At 42.3% G+C, this 20492-nt stretch overlaps 2 protein-coding genes across 2 annotated transcripts in view; both read right to left on the minus strand.

Annotated features, from left to right (window-relative positions):
- LOC105923898 (tetratricopeptide repeat protein 39B) overlaps positions 1-8727 on the minus strand; it is a 33691-nt gene extending 24964 nt beyond the window's left edge. Inside the window, exon 1 of the mRNA XM_036133990.1 lies at positions 8448-8727. Coding sequence (XP_035989883.1) covers positions 8448-8486 — 39 coding nt within the window. The 5' untranslated portion in view covers positions 8487-8727. The remainder of the gene's footprint in view (positions 1-8447) is intronic.
- A 3594-nt stretch (positions 8728-12321) lies between these two features.
- Positions 12322-20060, minus strand: LOC105919320 (zinc finger protein basonuclin-2-like). The gene is made up of 7 exons (XM_021311766.2): positions 20029-20060; positions 19762-19864; positions 17805-17974; positions 17662-17727; positions 16663-17019; positions 16050-16578; positions 12322-13169 (listed from the first exon to the last, which is right to left on the minus strand). The coding sequence occupies exons 1-7, from the start codon at positions 20053-20055 to the stop codon at positions 12661-12663; spliced, it is 1761 nt and encodes a 586-aa protein (XP_021167441.2). The 5' UTR covers positions 20056-20060; the 3' UTR covers positions 12322-12660.
- Between the last annotated feature and the right edge of the window lie 432 nt (positions 20061-20492).

The raw sequence follows: 20492 nt of genomic DNA on the forward strand, positions 1-20492 counted from the left end.
ATATTTAACCGAGCTGTAGACATTCAAACTGACCCCATGAACAACCTAATCTTTGCTCTAACATGATTCTCAGTGATTTCTCGTTGCTTCCTGCTCAGCTAAGGAGAACAAAGGACCTTTAGTGCGTCTCCTAAAGCAAATATCTTTGGCACTCTGAGAAGCCGCGCCACTTCAGTCCAGAGATTCCTCTCCTAGCTAGCTTTACCACGTAAACGTCCGTTTAACTCCAGAGAGTTATTTTAACGTCCATTTCTAAAATCACCCCCAGGATGGATGAGCATAAAGGTTGACAAGCTGAAAGAACGGCTGATAACGGCGTAACCCTGGAGAGCTAAACCCCAGAAAAGCCAAGAACCAGAGGAAAACCGAGCACTGCAAAAACGGAACTAAAAATAAGTCAAATTTTCTTGAAATGAGTGTATTTGGCCTTGATTTGAGCAGGTAAATAAGATTATCTGACAATGGAATGAGTATTTTGACTCCTAAAATAAGATATTTAGATATTCTGCCCTCTAAATAAGACTGTAGAGATGAGTTGTTCCTATTTTAAGTGCAAAAATCTCATTCCATTGGCAAATCATCTTATTTACCTGCTTAAATCAAGGACAAATACACTAATTTCAAGAAAATTTGACTTATTTTTAGTTCAGTTTTTGCAGTGAGGAGAGACGGACGGAAAGACGGCGAGGACAAACCAGACAGACGTCTGCCTGTGTTCGGTCGAAGAGACCAAACTCTGTTACCTCAGCTAACGCACAATGAAGCCGTTCTCTGTGGTTCTCTGTTGCTTTAGAACTACCTTTAGATCAGATTAGCTTGTTTTCCCATTACTATAAATTGAGTGTGACTCTGTTTTGGCCACCGTCACTCCTGAGTTTGTGGGACAATAAAAGGAATTTCTCATTGTGTCTTCATCACCTAAAGCTCTGTTGGAAAAGGGCGTGAGTTTGTTATCTGAGGTAAAAAAACAGAAAAACGCTGCATTTACAGAGCAATAAAAGCAAAACGCCGATAGAAAAGAGATACACTGCAAAAATAGACCTAAAAATAAGAATTTTTTTTATGAAATTAAAGTATTTTTCCTTGATTTGAGCAGATAAATAGGACTATTTGCCAATGGTATAAGATTTTTGCACTTAAAATAGGAACAACTCATCTCCATCACCTTATTTCAAGTGCAGGATTTCTAATTATCTTATTTTAGGGGTAAAAATACTCATTGCATTGGCAAATAATCTTATTTACCTGCTCAAATCAAGGGCAAATACATTAATTTCAAGAAAATTTTACTTATTTTTAGTTCTCTTTTTGCAGTGTAACTTTAGAGGGTTTTATATGAGATTGTTGGGTAAGAAACACCTGAGTTTGAAAAGGCAGCTGCTGTTTCAGATTTAGGACAACTGAATCCTTCTGCTCCATGAAACTCAAACTTTTCCACCTGCTAGTTTGCTCAGAAAATTACAAAGAAAACAGTTTCTGTAACGAGTCAGGCTAAATCTTCAAAATGTGCAAAAATCCTCCCCTGAACATCGCTGAATGCTAATCTGAATCTAAAGTCTGCTTCAACGTTTACTGGGGGGAAACAAATAAATCTAGAAATCTGTTAGATACTGTGAAGAAAACCTATTTTAGTTAAAACTCATTTTTTTTCCCACATGGACGACTTCAGATCACAATCGTGATAATTCAGGGTTTACAGCCCTCACACCTCTCCAGTTTGGATCGATGGCCTTTTTCACACGCGCTGAAGTGGTTAATTAGCCTGCGTGTGTTTATTTATGGTGTTGCTGCGCAGCTGCAGCTGCAGCAGCAATGAGCTTTTTTTATTCCTGTTTCCTGCAAACACGGCTCGCCTGGCGTTCCTCTGACCGTAACCAGAGTCAGCTGAATTCCTCCTAAACTCGACGCGCAGGAATGAAGCTCACAGAGACCCGTCTGTGAGCTCGGATTAGGAGCTGACCCGTAGAAACACGGCGACGACTAGCCACCATCGGCCCGTAGGTTCTGCAGCCGGCTGCTGCAAGAATGCTAAAAATTGCTATTTTTATAAAATAAACTTACGCAGGATAAACAGAATCTAAAGAGTTAAGGCTTTTAACAACATGTTATGTAATATGAAAACCTAAACCTTCAAAAACCTTCAACAAATCCAGAAGTTTCTGCTCAGGTTGAGGCCACCAAGTTAAACTCAGACATTTCCACTCTAGGAACCTGCTGTGGAAAACATATTAAACATAACTTTTCAAGTAAGACCTTATTTTAGTCACATTTACAACTAAATTCATTTTATGAAACTATTCATTTTACATCGTTGTGACAGCTAAAAGCAGCTTTTTCTATCTTTAGTGATTATCTTGTAATGCCAACCGTATCAGCAAGTCTAGGGCATCTTTTTGTTAAATGATCAATACACAAGTTGCTTAAATAAATAACCAATTAAATAAAATAGATATATCCCAAGTTCTATAAATTTTCTATAAAATGTTAAAAATATCTTCTTTTTTTAAATCAAATTACACAAACCAGTACTGACATCAACTATCAGCATAAACTGGCAGCAAAATCCTGACAGAAACACAGAAGATTAGAAAAATGTTTTTTAGAACTCCTTTTAACCAGATTGAATCTTTTAAGGGTCGTATATTAATAATTTGACGTAATCGTGGCACGGGCTAATGTCTGGTTTTACGTTATACTCGTTTTTTTTAAAGCCGCTTTTAAAGCCTTCATATCACTCTGACAAACATAAACTCCTTTAATAGAAATGTGCTGCTGTGAGCTGTCAGTCAGCCAAAGGAGGGAAATTCACCCGAACTTTGGCTTTTTTTTTCAAAGAGAAGCGATGAATCCTACAGTACTGCCATTAATCACTGTTACGGTAGCAGTGGAGGGTTTAGCTCGTGTGTTTGTGAATTAACCTTCCTGCTGCTGCCAACACGAGTCCATTCAGCTGCTCCCTCATTCAGCCGTCGCCGCAGCAAGTCCTCGCTACTTCTAACAGACCTGCTAGACATTTTACCACAGACCGGGATTTGAACCCAGCTCCCTCGTATCAAAGACATGGACTTAAAACCGGGCTGCACCGGGGCTTTTCATTGGCCATTACCGGTCCTTGAAGAGCAGAAGCACATTTTTGCTTTAATCTTGAAAAAAAATATATATTAAATCAATTGCTGGGACATATTTAAGTCTTTTAAATTATTTCTGTTTTCCACACCATTTACAACCTGGTTGTTTCTTCAAGGGTTTCTCACCATCAGCCTCTCAGGCCACTCATGTCTGCTTTATTTAACCTTCGTTTAAATAAAAATAAACAGTAAAAATGTTCTGCAGTATTAAACAATGTCTCTAAAGGAGTGTTTTGCCCCTTAAGCTTGTTATATAATCCTACAGACAAGTAGAGGAAGTGTAAGAAAACTTTGCCCCTAGTTTATTATAAGTAGGCTGCACAATCAATCACATTTGCAATATAATAATTGCAATTTAAAAAAAACACAAATTCTAAATCGCAGACGCTGCATTTTTTTGGCTACGTAACAATTAATGGATCAGACGTCCTTAATGAATCGAGAAAATGTTTAAAGTGGGTTTGCTCCACTTGGAAGGGAGAAGAGTTGCAGCAGTGAGATAATCTAAATTTATTATTTGTTTTAGAGTTTATATAATCATACTTTTTACCAGAAACTTTCAGGAATCTCACCATAGCATTAAGTAGTGGTCAGACCGTTTAATACATAAACTTGTTTGTTGGTAGCACTTTATGTTCAACAAGGATTGATGTTAATTTTAATTCAAAACTTTTCTCTTGAATAACAATATTCTGATTATTAAAAACAGTTACATTTATTATTATTAAGTTTACAAACACCTTTATCTACAGGCCATATTTGTTGCGTGTGGTTAATGCAGAAAAAAGTCTAAATTAAATTTGCAATTATGGTTGAAATAAATCGCAACTTTGATTTTTGGCAAAATCGTACAGCCCTAATTATAAAGTGTAAAAAATGTTTCATCAGAGCCGTTTAAAGGGTTTAAATGTTCCTCCGGACCACAGCAGCGCTGGTTCACACCCAATTTAAACAGTATAAACCAGGGCGGATCAGATGGAAAACAAAAGATTTACTGATAAAAACCGAGTTAAACATTAATCCTTCCGGCTTAGTTTGAAATGAGCTCTCGGCATTAGACTGTGACAGGCCGCTGTTGCTCGCTGAGGCTAAAACCCGCCATGAAACAATGAATTAGTCCCCATGCGGAGGCTGAAATCAGGTCTGTTATTTACATAACCCAGAAACACACACAGGAGCTGACACCATCGGGTCACTGAAAGCTGATTACACGCTGCAGATGGATTACTATCATAATCAGCTGGCTGCTCACCTGAGCTGATTTATTTCAATGGCTCTCAGTGGAACAAGGGAAAATGTGCAACACATCCACAGAAAAGTGAACCGACACTCGAATAAAGTCACTAAAATCAAGCCGTTGTGCAAGAAAAAACAAAATGACAAACCTCTGTCCTATAACCCAAAGACGATGGGTAGGACGTCTGAGAGAACACACTTCCTCCTGGAAACCTGAAGGACTCTGAACACCGGAGGGTGGATCCTCCAAACGCTAAGTCTTCTGAACGCTACGGCCTCTGAGGTAGGGTGTGCAAAATAATCGTCATGACGATGCATCGCGATTCTAATATTCACGATCCAATGCATCGATTCTTGACGCCAAGTATCGATTATTAATTTAAAAAATTAATAAATAAAGTTGCATAAATGGTTGGCGAACATCAGCCAAAAACAAGTGGAATACAACTTCCAGTCCAGCAGATGTCGCTGTGGATGTGTTGACGCCCGCTGCCTTGTGTCACAAGCATTTCCGGCCGTGGGATACTGAGACGGGTCGTTCATAAACAAAACATGGAGGAGACTGAGAACATTCGCCCGGCTTCATCACATTTTAGTCAGATGTTTGGACGCATTTTGGCTTTAAAAACAAAGAAGGTAAAAACAAAATTTATATGACGCACGCAATTTGCAAACACTGTTACATCGTGATGAAATTCTGTGGGAACACAACAAACTTAAAGGCACACATGCAGAGGCGCCATCCAGAAAAACAAGAGCAGCGAGCGCCGCAAGCACTGATTAAACAAACAAGCTAGCCCCAACATCTACACGCGCAAACATTTGAATGTTTTCATTTCATTGGTTTAAAGGACCACTGAGGCCATGTAAACGGCACTGATTATCCTTATTTTGTTATTTTAAGCTTTATAAATCCTAAGCACTTTTTGTCGGTGTGTCCACTCCAGTGTAATAAATATTACTTTTATTGCCATGAAAGTAACATTTGTTTTCATGGCAATAACTCCAAAAGTCGTTACAATAAATACAGCTATGTATGAATTCAGTTGCTTTCAGTTATTTATCAATTGAAGACACTATCCAGATCACACACAGCCAGTCAGCCGCTGGTAATGGCCGTATTTTTTTCTAACAGTGATCAGTTAAAATATCGCAATGCATCGCGATGCATCGCAATAATTCAAGTATCGTGATGCATCGTGATAGAATCGCATCGTGGCCTGTGAATCGTGACTTCTTTGGCAATACCAACCCCTACTCCGAACGCTACGTCCTCCGAACGCTACGTCTTCCGAACGCTACGTCTTCCGAACGCTACGTCTTCCGAACGCTACGTCCTCCGAACGCTACGTCCTCCGAACGCTACATCCTCTGAACGCTACGTCTTCCGAACGCTACGTCTTCCGAACGCTACGTCCTCCGAACGCTACGTCCTCCGAACGCTACGTCTTCCGAACGCTACGTCCTCCGAACGCTACGTCCTCCGAACGCTACGTCTTCCGAACGCTACGTCTTCCGAACGCTACGTCTTCCGAACGCTACGTCCTCCGAACGCTACGTCTTCTGAACGCTACGTCTTCCGAACGCTACGTCCTCCGAACGCTACGTCCTCCGAACGCTACGTCCTCTGAACGCTACGTCTTCCGAACGCTACGTCCTCCGAACGCTACGTCCTCCGAACGCTACATGTATGCAGCTTCAGGGAGTTAACAGCTGCAGGGTTTTCAAGGCCTCTTTAGATTTCACGACATATTTTTTTTAAAGCTATTCTAATTATTAAGTATTGTGTTGAGACTTTTTGCACTCGTCTTCAGTTTGTAGCCGTGATTATTTTGAGTATTTACAGAAACTTTGTGATTTTACGTCAGTCTGAGCATCTTAGAGCCTTTGAGTAGCACTTTTCATGTATTTATAATCCCACTGTTTTCATTTTCAGTCCTTTTCGTTTTGAGTTTAAGTTTTGTTTACAGTATTTTGTGTTATTTCTAATGTTGCTTTTTTTAACATCTGTGTTTTTTTGCAGGACAGTGAGTGAAACCAGCACCACCACCTCTGGAAGAACACCAACCGTAACGCCATGCTGCTATACGGCCTCCAACGCGAGGTCGGTGACACTGGCTTTGTCTCCACAGCTTTAATATTCTGAACAAGGCTAGTTAAAAGAAGAGTTCTGCTCCATTAAACTGCTTCATTGCTCCATGTTGCTCCATGTTCAAGAGGCAGCAAACAGACCGCAACTGTACATAACAACATGGTGTCGGACTGAAATGACTCAAGCCAACCAGAGGTAAAGTCCTGCCCTGACTCTTCCCCTTAAAGGCCGCCGGCGTGGTGAGAGCCAGACGTCAGGGGCGTAGCTACACGGCCACAGGAAGCATCCGTGGTTCAGCCGATCAAAGACTTTAACATTTTCTTATTCAAATATGTGCCTCCACGTTCCACTAGCAGTGAAAACAGAGAGCGCTAAAGAGCCGTGGGTTGGTGAGAAGCCGTGAAGCGATAAGTAGGTCAGGAGGAAGTGGTGATGCTCGGGTCTCTGGGAGTGAAAGCTTCATGCTGCTTTCTAGTTTTAACACTTTTCACTTCTAAGTCACCCTCCCAAGTTCAAGACACGTTCAGAGAACAGGTGCACGAAGTCAGCAAAGCAACCACACATACAGCAAAGCCCGGAATAACTCAAAGATCCTGACAGATTAACCCAACCACCGTTTCCTCTGACTGAAAGTCATACTAACATTTAAATGCCGTCCAGCAGCTATGTTCAGGCACCGCTCAGGGCAGTTCATCTGCTGTATAAAAGCATCAGAAGCGCAGCAAAGCAGTTTCATTTTAATTATTGACCTCTAATCAGACACCAGAGAGTCCATGAGAAGCCCAGCTCTGCCTGTAGGACACATTAGAGATCGGTTAGGCTTCAGTGAGGAAAATCACATCATCCCTCTCAGTCGGAGGCTTCAAGCACAGCTGGATCAGATCTTCATAGGGCCGGACGATAATTCAATAACGATATTCATCAATCGACAGACGGGTCAAAAGTTCAACAAAATAACAGTTTTCAATTCTATTCAACTTTATTTATAAAGCACCAATTCATTAAAAATGTCATCTCAAGGCACTTTCCAAAGTCAAATTCAATCAGACTATACAGATTGGTCAGATATCTGCCTCCACGTTCCATTAGCCGTGAAAACAGAGAGCGCTAGTTTTCCTTCCTTTTGCATTCTAGCCTGTCCTGTGGGTTAATGTTACATCATTACATCCTCCCAACCAATCACAACGCAGACCCAGGAAGCTCCGCCCCCTTCAAAGAGTCCAGAGAGAACACGTTCTTTTTCATTTTTTTTTTAAACTTGCAGTTTTGGTAAAAAGTTGATTGAATAAAGGGTTGAGTTTGAATTCAGTGTTTGTGTCTGTACCTAAAAGTAGGTTGCTAAGCAACAGCATAAAATGGCCATGGCTGCACTTAAAATATATGTTTTGAATTTGTTGATAATTATTGTTATCGATCAATATGATTCCTATTTTATCTATATGCTATTTTACTCTATCATTCAGCCCTAGTTCTTCACAGACTTGGAGAACTGATGGAAAACAGAGGGTTTATTTATTTTTATTTTTTTGGAGTAATGTTGCGTCTTCACCACTAGAGGGCACTGAACCCTTCACACAGCACCTTTAACGCAGATTTCATGTATTTTAAATTAAATCTAAACTCACAGGTGTGCGTCAGTGATTATTTGAGGTGTTTTTTACAGTGCATAAAGGAATAAAAGGTGTAACCCTGACTGACGCTGAGGTAAGTGACATTTAGACAACCAGCCTGGCAGCTTTAAGGAAGGAGTGTCAGGCTTTTATAAGGCAGCTGTGCTGATGACCTCATTATGCGCGCAGAGGACATTTAAATTTAAAAGACAACATTCTGCAGTGAGCGTGAAGCCGAACCGGCTGACTGAAGGTCATCATGAGAACAGGACGCCACATCCCCGCCTGCAGGCAGCAGGGGTGTCCGCGGAGGAGCGACCCGGGATGTAACCGGAGCCTCCGGGGAGGCGGGGAACACGACACCGGGGGGGGGGGACTCACCTCCTCCTCGGCGGCCGCCCCGTTGCCGACGTGGGCCATGTCTCCCGTGGGTCCTGGCCGAGCTCCGCAGCTGTGTGCGCGGATTTTCAGGAGCGCCTCGGCCGCATGCCGGTCAGACGCGCCGCCGCCGCGCTGCGCGCACAGAAGCGCGCTCTGGATCCGGCGGGTCGGTTCGCACGGAGTCCCGGTTCGTCCCTGCTGACAGCGGCTCGGACGCGGACGTTTGGGCTCTCTGCTGTCTTCCGTGAAGCGCAGGACGAACACACCTCCCACATTTCAATTTCTCCGCCCAGAGGGAGGAGGAGGAGGAGGAGGAGGAAGGAGGGAAGAAGGAGGGAGGAAAGGAGGGATGTTCTGCATCGCTTCTGCATGAAACATCTGCTGCAGACCCAAACTAATCAGACTAAACCTGGTTTCACGCTCACAGCTCACATTTAATCTGAATTATTATTAGAAATGCTCTCATGCATGAATTATGTTTGTTTCCTGATTATAATAATCTTATATAACACAAATTTATTTAATATTTATATTTCCAGCATATTTTCTCCTCGTCTGATGGGAAACTCGGGGGGAACAAACAGTGCAGACTGATGAATATGGACGCAGGCAACATCAGGACCAAATTAGAGATAAAAAAAAAAAACCCGCTGCGTAGTTTCTGTCTATGGAACCTCTGCGCATGCGCAATGCGCCGGTTGACATAAACATAAACACGCTGACATGGATTATTGTGAGAAATGAGCTGCTGGGAAGTTTTTATCGGACACGTTCATCAACTACCTGCTAACTTTATGCACACAAGACTAATTTATTATTTACAGGTTAAGGAGGAGATATAAAAATATTATTTTAAATTTTTAATAAGATTATCTCCTCTGCCTCCTGACCAGCCCCATGAAGCCACGATGGATGTTTTTTTCCATCGGTCTGCTGCAGATCAGAGGTCTGCTCAGTTGTTCAGACTGAATATTTAAATGTAATTATTGCCGAACAATCAGAACTTTAATTATATTCAGTTCGGTTTATTTATGTAAATCTGCTGTTTCACCACACTCTACCAAAATAAATCATTTCAGTCATACAGCCAGACTCCAGGTTAGTTTCCAGCTGGTTCTGGTTATTAATCCACGAAGCTAAATTCAGCTTTAATCTTCTTTATTTTTTTGCACATTGATCTCTGAGAGAGAACATAAAATGGAGAAAGGAACAGGAAAGATGTTTTATTTAGTCCTTCCTGTCTCCTAAACTTGCTGCAGTCCAGAAGTGACTCAGAGCGACGTTTTCATGTTTCACATCCTCACTACCTGTTTTTGCCGCTGTCGCACTCAGACAATAAAGGCATTTCTATTCTATTTTATTCTAAATAAGAAGCAGGAGAAAGGTCAGGGGCATTTTCTAAACGTGTGGGAACAAAAATAATACTAATGTTGGAAGTTAGTCAGGAACTTTAGCTGTGAGTCTCCACTGGGGAAACAATAACCAGTTTTATAGTTAAAAACCTTCATGGTCAGTCTTCATCCAGCAGCTGTTTCTGTCCCAACCCCTGGTAGAACAGCAGGTTAGATGTAAAGCATAAATGTCTTGCATTATATATATTTCATGTAATTTTAGGCCTGTAATGGATAAACAGAACAGCAGCAGTTTTAATTCTCCTCGGAAGATGCTGAACCTTTAGCTTTGGGGCCCCTGGGTCCATGTGGGCTCTTATCCATTACCAGAGTCCACATGTGATTCTAATCAAGAATTTAAATCAGGTTCACAGATCAGCTGGAGCTTTCTAACCAGAAGCAGCTGGCCTCAGACACATCTGCAGAAAGAAACATCCAGATCTTATAATCAGCTGAGAAAAGAGAAGCTACATGGGGCCAGAATGAAGGTAGAATATTAAATATGTCAGATTAAATCACAGTAATTCACACATAGCTTACTGAAAATACAATTTACATTTTGTTTTTACCTTTTATGGCGTCAAAATCATTGGAACTGACGTTCCTGGTGAGTTTGGAGCAGTTACCAGAAGTAACCAGCAGGTGGCAGCACATCTGCACCTATAAATTGCAGATGTGCTGTAATTTCCCAGTAATTTCCCTCTGGGATTATTAAACTATTTCTGACTCTGATTCTGAAGTTAGACAAACTTCAGATGGTTTCTTTTAGTTTCTTTTACCTTTTATTTTTTATTTTTCTTCCTGTAAGTGTGGATGGGAATTATTAGAAGTAATTAGAAGTAACTGTGTCTGAGATGAGTGAATGCATGTGAACCTGGAGGCACCCAGGGGCGCCAAAGGTCAGGTGGACCTGGTTTCAGAAGGCTGTTAGATAATACATTATATTATGATGCAGCATTCAGTCGCTTCAGTGAACAAACATCACCTGCATTTTAGAAGCTGCAGAGTAAATAGCTTCTTCAGTTACATATTTAAGTGCCAATGAATGGAAAGCTGCAAATGTTCTTCCCCTTTTTTAAAGATGGTGATCCAGGTGATATAAATAACTATAGACCTATTTCTAAAGTTAAGCTAAATTAATTGAATCTCTCATTAATTAAAAAATAAATTTTTAAATGAGGTTTCAGTCAGGTTTTAGAAAACAGCAAAGTACAACAACAGCTGCTTTAAAAGTATTTAATGATCCAGTTGCGATCTTGGACATCAAACCGCACTGTGCTGCACTGTTTGTTGATTTATCGACAGCTTTTGACACAGTAGATCATAAAATACTCATTCAAAGACTTACTTCTATTGGTTTATCAGAACAGGTTGTTGGGTGGTCCAATATTTGTCAGAAATAACACAACGTATGCAAGCAGATGGTTTTACTTCTCCTGTCTCAAGAGTCTCCTAAGGCGTCCCACAGGGTTCAATCTTTGGGCCTCTACTCTTTATTATTTATGTAAACAATCTTTGATGTACAATCAAAAATGTTAATTATCATCACTATGCTGATGAAACTGTTCTATATAGTTCTGGTTCTACATTAAATTAAGCAGTTACTAATATGCAGTTTGCGTTTAATATTTTTGAACTTGGCCACTTTAAAACTGGGATTAACACCCAACACCATGATGGAGTCAACCAGATCTCTGGGTCTTCATGTAAGAGTTCAGCCCGCTTCATTAGAGAAGGGGTTAGTGGGAGGTGAAGCGGAGCTGACATTTTCAGCTACATTTTCTCCTGTTAGAATTTAACAGTTGTGTTTTTGTAGATTAAAGGAGCAAACGTTGCAGACAGACGGGTCGTAGCTTTTCTGACTCAGGACACAGGTCCCTGACTGCTTTCACCTGATCTATGGGAAAACGTCTCAGTGGTCTCCTGGAAATTATTGTCAGACACTTCATTCACAGCACATTGTAATAATAATGCTTATATGCTACAAGTAACAAGTGGTTTTACTCTGTCTCTCACTGATGATGTCACAGCTTAGCCTCATAGTTTCATGTCCTACCAGCTAAAATCTTGTTTTTAATCAATTTCAGTGACTCTGTTGCGTTTTCACACAGAGGCCAGGCATATTTAATGTTATATCAAGTTTTATTATGTATTAGATCTGGGCCACCGAGCAGCAGAGCAGATCAGCGGCTTTTTCTGTGTTTTATCTGCTTTTTAAAATATATATATAATTTTTATAATCTTAGAACCTGTTTAGTAAAAGAGTTAAAGTTGAAACAGGGTGTCCTTCATTTTTTTTAATGACTTTTAGAGATTTGCGATTTAGTTTTATCATCCAAACATCATGTCTGACTTTCCTTTCCACCTTCGCCACATGCTTGCTCAGTGGGAGGGATAGCAGCAAAGTCAAACAGAAAACTTTAAATAAAGCCACAATAAAGCAACTTTGTCTACAGTGTATTATAACCAGGGTCAAATTAGTGATTAGATTTAAATCTCACTACAGGATTAGTTTGATTTTATTCATTATTTCTCTATATATATATAAACTGTGTCGGTTTGATTTGTAAACTGCTTTAAAATGACAATTGTTGTGAAGTGGTGTCTTGAAAATAAACTGCATTAATGAAAACACGAGTTCCACAAAATACATAATAACCATTTAGTTAATGTGCTGAAATGTTGTAGGTTTTTGTAACGTTTTGTACATGTAATAACATTTAACTATCATTTAATAATCACAAATAAACACAGTGGATGAGCAGAAAGTTTGACACTTTTGAAACGAGTCTTTTTCCTTCTGGATAAAACATTTCTGAGCTTTAGGTGGAGCAGCAGAGGTTCTTCAGATCTCCTCCTTGTGTCTCCTGCCTCCTTCCAGCCTCTCTCTCTATCTTCACCGGCATGCTGGACTTCCGGGGCTTCTTCTTTGGTAAGGACTGACTCGACGGCCACCAGTGCTGACCGCCGCAGGAGGAAGGAAAGGATGAGGATGGAGCTGGTGGGACAGGAGGAGGAGCGGAGGAGGAGGCGGGTTCATGAAGCCAGGAATCTTCATGCATGTTCTTCATCCTGTTTGCAGGCACCAGGGTTTGTGTTTCCGTCTTCACTTCATAGATCTGTGTTTCAGAGTGGATGCCCCCCCGTCCACACGCTGCGTTTCGGTAAGGATGGGCCTCCCTGCTGCTGCTGCCCGTGTGCAGCCGTGGGTTTGGGTTGGCGCTGTGTCGATTGCGGCTGCGCAGGGAGCTGAAGACCATGGTGCAGCCTGTCACCGTGCAGCGATGCTTGATCTTCAGGTGGACGGCGTTGTAGTGGATCTTCAGGGTTCCTGTTAAAACACAGCAAATGATCCCACTGTTAGGCTGTCACTGAGGGATCTGGGTCGCTCAGACATTCATGTACAATTCAATTCAATTCAATTTTATTTATGTAGCGCCAATTCATGAAACATGTCATCTCGAGGCACTTTACAAAATCAAGTTCAATCATATTATACAGATTGGGTCAGATTATACAGATTGGTCAAAAATTTCCTATATAAGGAAACCAGTTGATTGCATCAAAGTCCCGACAAGCAGCATTCACTCCTGGGGAACCGTAGAGCCACAGGGAGAGTCGTCTGCATTGTACATGGCTTTGCTGCAATCCCTCATACTGAGCAAGCATGAAGCGACAGTGGAAAGAAAAACCACCCATTAGCGGGAAGGAAAACCTCCAGCAGAACCAGGCTCAGTATGAACGGTCATCTGCCTCGACCGACTGGGGGTTAGAGAAGACAGAGCAGAGACACAACAAGAGAAACAAAAAAGCACAGAAGCACACATTGATCTAGTAATCTGTTCTACATTAGATGGTAGTAGCGGGTGATCTGTCTTCTCTGGATGATGTCACAGTTAACAGTGTACAAGGAAACTCCTGGAGGAGAAGGAAATAACTGGTTTATTGTGGGTAAATTATAGGTAATTGTTCTCATTGTCGGAATGAGAAATAATAAACTGGTTGGGTCCTTGTTCAGTCAGGCAGCCAAGAAGCAGTTTTGGTTTGAACCAATGGGAATGTCCAATAAGATGTCAGTACACAAATTAGTACATAAATAACATATTCTTTGTGTTGAGCCTCTCCAGCCGCTGAGGCAACATCTGAGGCATCTAACCCGGTCTAAAGAGGGACAGAACTGGACAGTTGCTCAGTGGTCCAAAGTCCTCTTCTCAGATTAAACTACATTTGGTTTCTCATTTGGAAATCAAGGTCCTATAGAGTCTGGATGAAGAGCGGAGAAGTTGCTTGAGGGCCAGGATGAAGCGTCCGTCCCACATCACCACCACCATCCCAAAACCATTGTTTTCTGTTTTAATGCATTATAAAATGTATGACATATATATATATATAGGTTGATGTATAACATATAACAATGGTTTCTAACAACTAGAATGTTTCAACATTGCCACACTTTAACTACGGACACAGCAGCTCGTTCTCTCTAGAAAGATGGAACGTTACTTTTAACGAGCTGTGAACCTCAAATGGCAAAAAATAATATCAAACCATTAATATTAAAGGTAAACTTCAGTTATAATAAGTTCTGTACTTTTTTAGGAGTTTATTAAAGGTATTGTCGCAATTTTCTAGGAAGTTACCCCAAGTCCCTTTTTGAATAACTGTGACAGACCGTCTTACCTGCTCTTCCTGTCATCAGGGGGATCGTGTGAAAAATAAATCTCCCAAATCCCTCCATCCCTCCATTTTCTAACACGTCTATTCCTTGTGGGGTCACGAGGGGTGCTGGTACCTATCTCCAGCTTTCAATGGGTGAAATTCTCCCAAATCCACTCTGGTCTAATTTCTTTCTACTGACGCAACTCTAGCGACTCTCAGCCATGTTCAAAGTCTACGGTGAGAACAGCGGAGCTATGAACAGCTAACACCAAAGCTAACCGCTAAGCTAACTGCTAAGCTAACCGGATACGTAAACACCATGGGTGTGTCTCATTCCGAATACTTCGTCAGTGCACTGCTGATGTGCACTGACCACTTACTGCCGTAGTGCCCACTTTCGACCGTTAGTAGTGTTCCAAAAGGAACACTCATGTTAAAACACTTACCGGAAATGACGGGATGACGTGACGAACGCAACACACGTGACCGCAAATTTTTCAGACCGCCAAAAAATATATGCCAGCGTTTTTTTTAAATAAAAACAACAATCGTTTACATTTACAGCATGTGGAAAATACATCGCCTCTGACGTCAACGCAGGATTCTCCAAATATTGGCTGAACATGAGGTATATTTGTGTATTTTAAAAACACCTATCGATTACAATGCCTCGTATTACCACCATTACTTACATTTATATGATTGCAGTGTTGCAGCTCCGGCTGTCTCGGCTGAATTGTCCGCCATTATTTTCAAAATGGAAAAATCTTCCCGACGTCCCTAGCCCCTCCCTTTCCGCTTTGTAGTCAAGATGGCGTCCGTTTAGTGCGAGTAGGGTCCGTCGTTACACACTGCATTTTGTGCTCGTTTTTAGGGGGTCATCCGGGTACCTTCAGTGCACTGAGTTTGTGTTATCTACACTATATACTTAAAACTAAGTGTTCGAAGTGTAGAAGTAGGCGGAATGAGACACAGCCCAGAAGTTCGCATGCGCAGCCAGGAAGCGGAAACTAACAAGGAAAGAGTACGGACACTGCTGTTATATAAACGCGTCAGAATGATTGGAATGTGGAACGACCAATAGATAAGATGATACCCCCAGAACATGAGGGACAGAGGGGCAAAACTCTCACCAAACACTGACATTTGTACCAAACGGTAGTCTTTTTACAGGCCTGTGGCTTTCACAGAAATTCCTTTCTCTGAATACATAATGAACTACTTTCAGGATGGAAGGACCAATTAACAAGTATAACAAAAAATGCTTATAAACAAGATTACAAACTACAGATAATTGTATTTATCATAATACTGACCACAGGTACAGACCAAACATCATCTTTAGAAGGCATGTATTATCTGGTAAGGCTGTTCATGTGCCCTCCCTGGAGTACCTTCATGAGAAGCACTGCAGTAACCCATCAAATCCTTGAAACAATCTTCCTCTACTAGTACACAGTACTCAGACAGAAGAGTTTTTTAAAAGTACACAACTTTGACATAATCTCTGGGATAATTTCTCAGTTTGAACTTTGAGGGGACTTTAGCTCACCTTTGTCATAGAAGCTTTTCCCACAAACGCCACAGCTGACCCTCCCCTTCCGACCTCCTTCAGGGGGGAGGGAAGGAAACGCGCAAAGGGACGGTGGGAGAGAATGAAGGGAAGAACTTGCCGATGTGAGGGGATGGAGAGAGGAAGAATGAAGAGGTCTGATGAAAGAGGAAGAGAAGGAGGGAAGAGTTTGGGATTTTTGATGACGTTGCAGGAGAGTGGAAGAAGAGTGAGGGATTGGAGAATACAGTAAAGAAGAAGGTAGAAACGAAAAGTTGAAGGAAGAGGCGAGGGTTTTCTCCTGCTGGAGCAGTCGTTTCTGAAGGAAAACATCGTCGAGGTGAAGGACGGGGTTCTGGTGCTGCAATGACGGGTTGGTCTTGTCTGGGTCGGGTTTCTTCGATGAGGCCGATTGGCGTTCAGATCTCTTCCGGACCAAGTCGACATCGCCACTGACATGTTTCTGGACCGGTTTGGTCCCGCCAAAGTCTGGCAGGATGTTTTGCAACTTAGCAGAAGGAACCATGTCCTGCAGAAAGAAGATTATTTTAATTTTAGGGTTATTCTCTGTATAACACCCACAAAATACTTGCAGAAACATAAATCGCATTACCTTGTTTGAACAGTAGATGGCTGATTGTGGAAAATGGAAAGGTAGGAGCAACGATTGTCCCAATTGGTCATTTTCACGGTCGTCTGAAGTATCGTTGCCGTCCACCATCCGAACATCACTCAGTGAGCTCCTGTTTAACACCGAAGCTCCTTTTTCTGTTAGAATATCCGACCGGACAGTTTTCACAGAAGCCTTGGTCTCCTCATCAGGCAGGAGGTTCCCACCGTCCAGGTACTGGAGCATCATCAACTCCACTATGGGCCGTGTCTCTCCAAACCGCAGGAACTGCCTCAGAACCAGCAGCTCTTCCTCGGGCGTGGCCATGGACCAGCGATCCAACACTTTCCCGCCGGGATGCTGGAGGAAGAGACAGTTTTAACTTTACCCGAAACATTTTAAAAAACCGGATCTATCTGAACATAAAAGCTTTTCAGTAATTACTGACTTTAAACTGTAATGGGAAGCGATTTTCCATATTTAATCTGTCCTGATCAACATTTGGTTCTGTTCAGGACTAGGAGAACTACAAGAACAGTAGCATAGCCTCCAAAGAGCAGTTATTATCTCTATACCCTCACTGGTCACTTCCTTAAGTGCTGCTTATCCAGACAACAGGCAAATTAGCCAATCGCATCGCAGTAAATAGATACATTTAGGCATCTAAATGTGGAGACGATGACTGGCTGAAGCTCAAAGTGGTGATCAGAACTAGTGTCTTTAACTGGTGTGTGGTTAATGGTGCTAGAAGAAGAAATCTGAGTATTCCAGAAACTGCTGATCTACTCGGATTTTCAGCCGAACGGGAATTAAATGCAGCAAAGGTCTCCGCGTTCAGACCCTTACCTGAGACAACCGCGTCAAGGACTGAGGTCTACATGGGTGCACCCATTAATCAGTTTATTCATTAAAATTAAAAGAACTAATACTGGTGCTGAGTGACGTGGAGCTCACTAAGATAATCTCAGTTTGATTTGCAACCGGTGGGGCGGTTGAGTTTACCTGCAGCATGTACCCTCGGACATAATCCCCCAAACTCCAGCCCAGACTGTTCAGAATCTGACCCACCTGGAAGGCCAAGCAGACACAGGTTTATATATAAAGGTTGATCGACACCCAGCTGGAGCAGGGAGACCGTGGTGTACCTGCTCTGGAGTCAGGATGCTGTAGAGGCGGTCCAGCAAGATCTTCAGCTGGACCGGAACGGCCTGAGCGCCAAACAGCACCAGGGAGCTCAGGTCAAACACCAGCCCAGGAAGGGCCACCTCCACCGGGCCGGAACCGGAGGGCGGGTGGGCCTGGAACTGCTCCAAAGCTGGACGGGAGAATTTGACATACAAACTGAATCAGTGTCAAAGTTTTAAGTTGGTCTTTGGGTGTAGCTGGTGACGACCGTCTGACGGGACGTGAAAGGATTTAAGCAGCGAGCAGATCTGAGCTGCTGCAGCAGGTGCTGGTGGAGCTGATTGTGAGCGCCATCATGATAAACGTGACAACGCTGGAACTGTGTGTTCGTGACCGCAGATGCTTCATCCAGATGCTCCTGTTGACACAATGACAGCAACACCTGACTCCATGTCACCTCAGAGTCTGCAGGCAGCTGCAGTCTGCACCGTCGCTGTAGGAGAGGCTTTCTCTGCCGCTGAAATGCAGCGTTTTCTCTACAGATCTCAGCGTTGCCAGTCATGGCTTTGCTGTTATCAGTGGGGAAAATAGGTTAACATCACATAAAACAGGCTTTTTCCTAGAAACTTTGGCCCTTTCTGTAGGATGTAGGTCTGAAGACGGAGTAGATCTAAATATGATCTAAATGTGTTTCTGCTGTTGGCCGTTCTGAGATGGCGTCACACTGGAAGAGTCACCCACAACCCATCTGGTGTGGGGGGGTACCCACACTGGATTAAACAGGAAGTGACCCAGGTCATGCACTGCAAAAACAGAACTAAAAATAAGTAAAATTTTCTTAAAATCAGTGTATCTGTCCTTGATTTGAGCAGGTAAATAAGATGATTTGCCAGTGGAATAAGAATTTTCCACTTAAAATAGGAACAACTCATCTCCATCATCTTATTTCAAGTGCAGGATGTCTAATTATCTTATTTTAGGGGCAAATATACTCATTTCATTAGCAAATAATCTTATTTACTGGCTCAAATCAAGAACGAATAGACTAACTTTAAGAACATTTTACTTGTTTTAGATCCATTTTTGCAGTGATGGGACGCTATTTAGCACTAGCAAAACAGAGAAAATCAGCCCAGAGCACAATACTTCCACCTCTCAAACACACCAGGTGGAGTCTTTCCATCCATCGTCTTCTGCTTATCTACCTCCGGGTCGCTGGGGCAACGGGTCCAGGACGGAAACCTGGACCTCCCTCTCCCCAGCGACGTCCTCCAGCTCCTTCTATTCAAGGGGACCCCAAGGTGTTCCCAGGCCAGATGGGACATATAGTCCCTCCAGCGAGTTCTGGGTCTCCTCCCAGTGAGACGTGCTTGGAAAACCTCCTGAGGGAGGCACCCAGGGGGCGTCCTGATCACATGTCCAAACCACCTCAGCTGGCTCCTTTCGACGCGGAGAAGCGGTGGCTCTGAGCTCCCCTCGGTCACCAGAGCACCTCACCCTTTCTCTAAGGCTGAAAGAAGAAGCTCCTTTCAGCCGGTTGAATCCTGCACCCCAGCTTGCATTTCACCTGATCCTGATGCTCCTCCCTGCAGGTGGTGGACCGACCGTTCTTGTAGCTTCCCTGTTGTCTAGTGCTTTGGTCTGTCCATGGAGATGGAGAGGTTAGACTTTAAGAAGGAGCTTCTGATTGCTGGTGCGCTTCAAACATCTTCAAACGTTGATCTAGGCTCAACATGGACACACAGCTAATCCGCTGCAGCCACAGTTCAGCTCAGCTACTTTTATTTTTATTCATTGGTTTGATCATAAACTTTAAATACTTGGCTTTCTCTAAGCAGACGCTTACTGTATTTCTGCAGAGGAAATTCATCTCAGCAAAAAAAAAACTCTTAAGTGTTCTGCGTTGGACTCGTTGACATTTTTGCCACTCGTAGGAAGCACCAGCCGTGTTGGACACGCACGTTCCCGTGTTCTTACCATGTTCCACCCAGCCGTGTCCGCAGCGATCACATGACCTGAGCTGGACCTTCCTGGGTGTGAAACCCGCGCAGCTGCAGGAGGAGACGCCACATCTGATGGACTGACAAACAGGACAGGAGCGTGAGCTGGAGGTGGTAGTCCTGCACTTTTACTGAGGATATCAGAAAAAAGTTACATTTCCTCAGCCAAATGTTGCATTTTCAACACAATCGATGGAAACGTTTCAGCGAAAGATTAAATATGACGTTATTTCTGAGAGTTTACCTCCAGAGCATTGGGAGTCATCCTCATTCCTCCGTCCTGCAAAAACAAAAGCACCAGTGATGAAATTAACCTTTTAGCCGGTAAACATGTCAGCTCAGTGTTGTGTAATAAATATAATAATCGATACTTCATAAAGTATAAAGTATCAATTTTTAAAATATATGCTGATTTGTGGAGTTTTCTAATATTTAAAAACCTCTGGGATCATGTGAGGCCAAGAATTTAAACCTAAGGTTAAAATAAGTAAAATAAAATATTTAATTATCAAACTTTAACTTTCTTTTGTTTCTGCACTTTAATTTTTGTTTTAACCAGGAAGGAAAAACACAAATCTAGAGATAATTGTAATTTTTATTGCAACTAAAATCTTTATCTGCAGAGTTGATCTCTGAACCTTGTTCTTTGTTACCATCTTCACATGACAAATGTTATGTCCTACATTAATTCCCTAGAATATCTTTTGA

Source organism: Fundulus heteroclitus, unplaced genomic scaffold, assembly GCF_011125445.2.
Source record: "Fundulus heteroclitus isolate FHET01 unplaced genomic scaffold, MU-UCD_Fhet_4.1 scaffold_71, whole genome shotgun sequence".
NCBI classification, from domain to species: Eukaryota; Metazoa; Chordata; class Actinopteri; order Cyprinodontiformes; family Fundulidae; genus Fundulus; species Fundulus heteroclitus.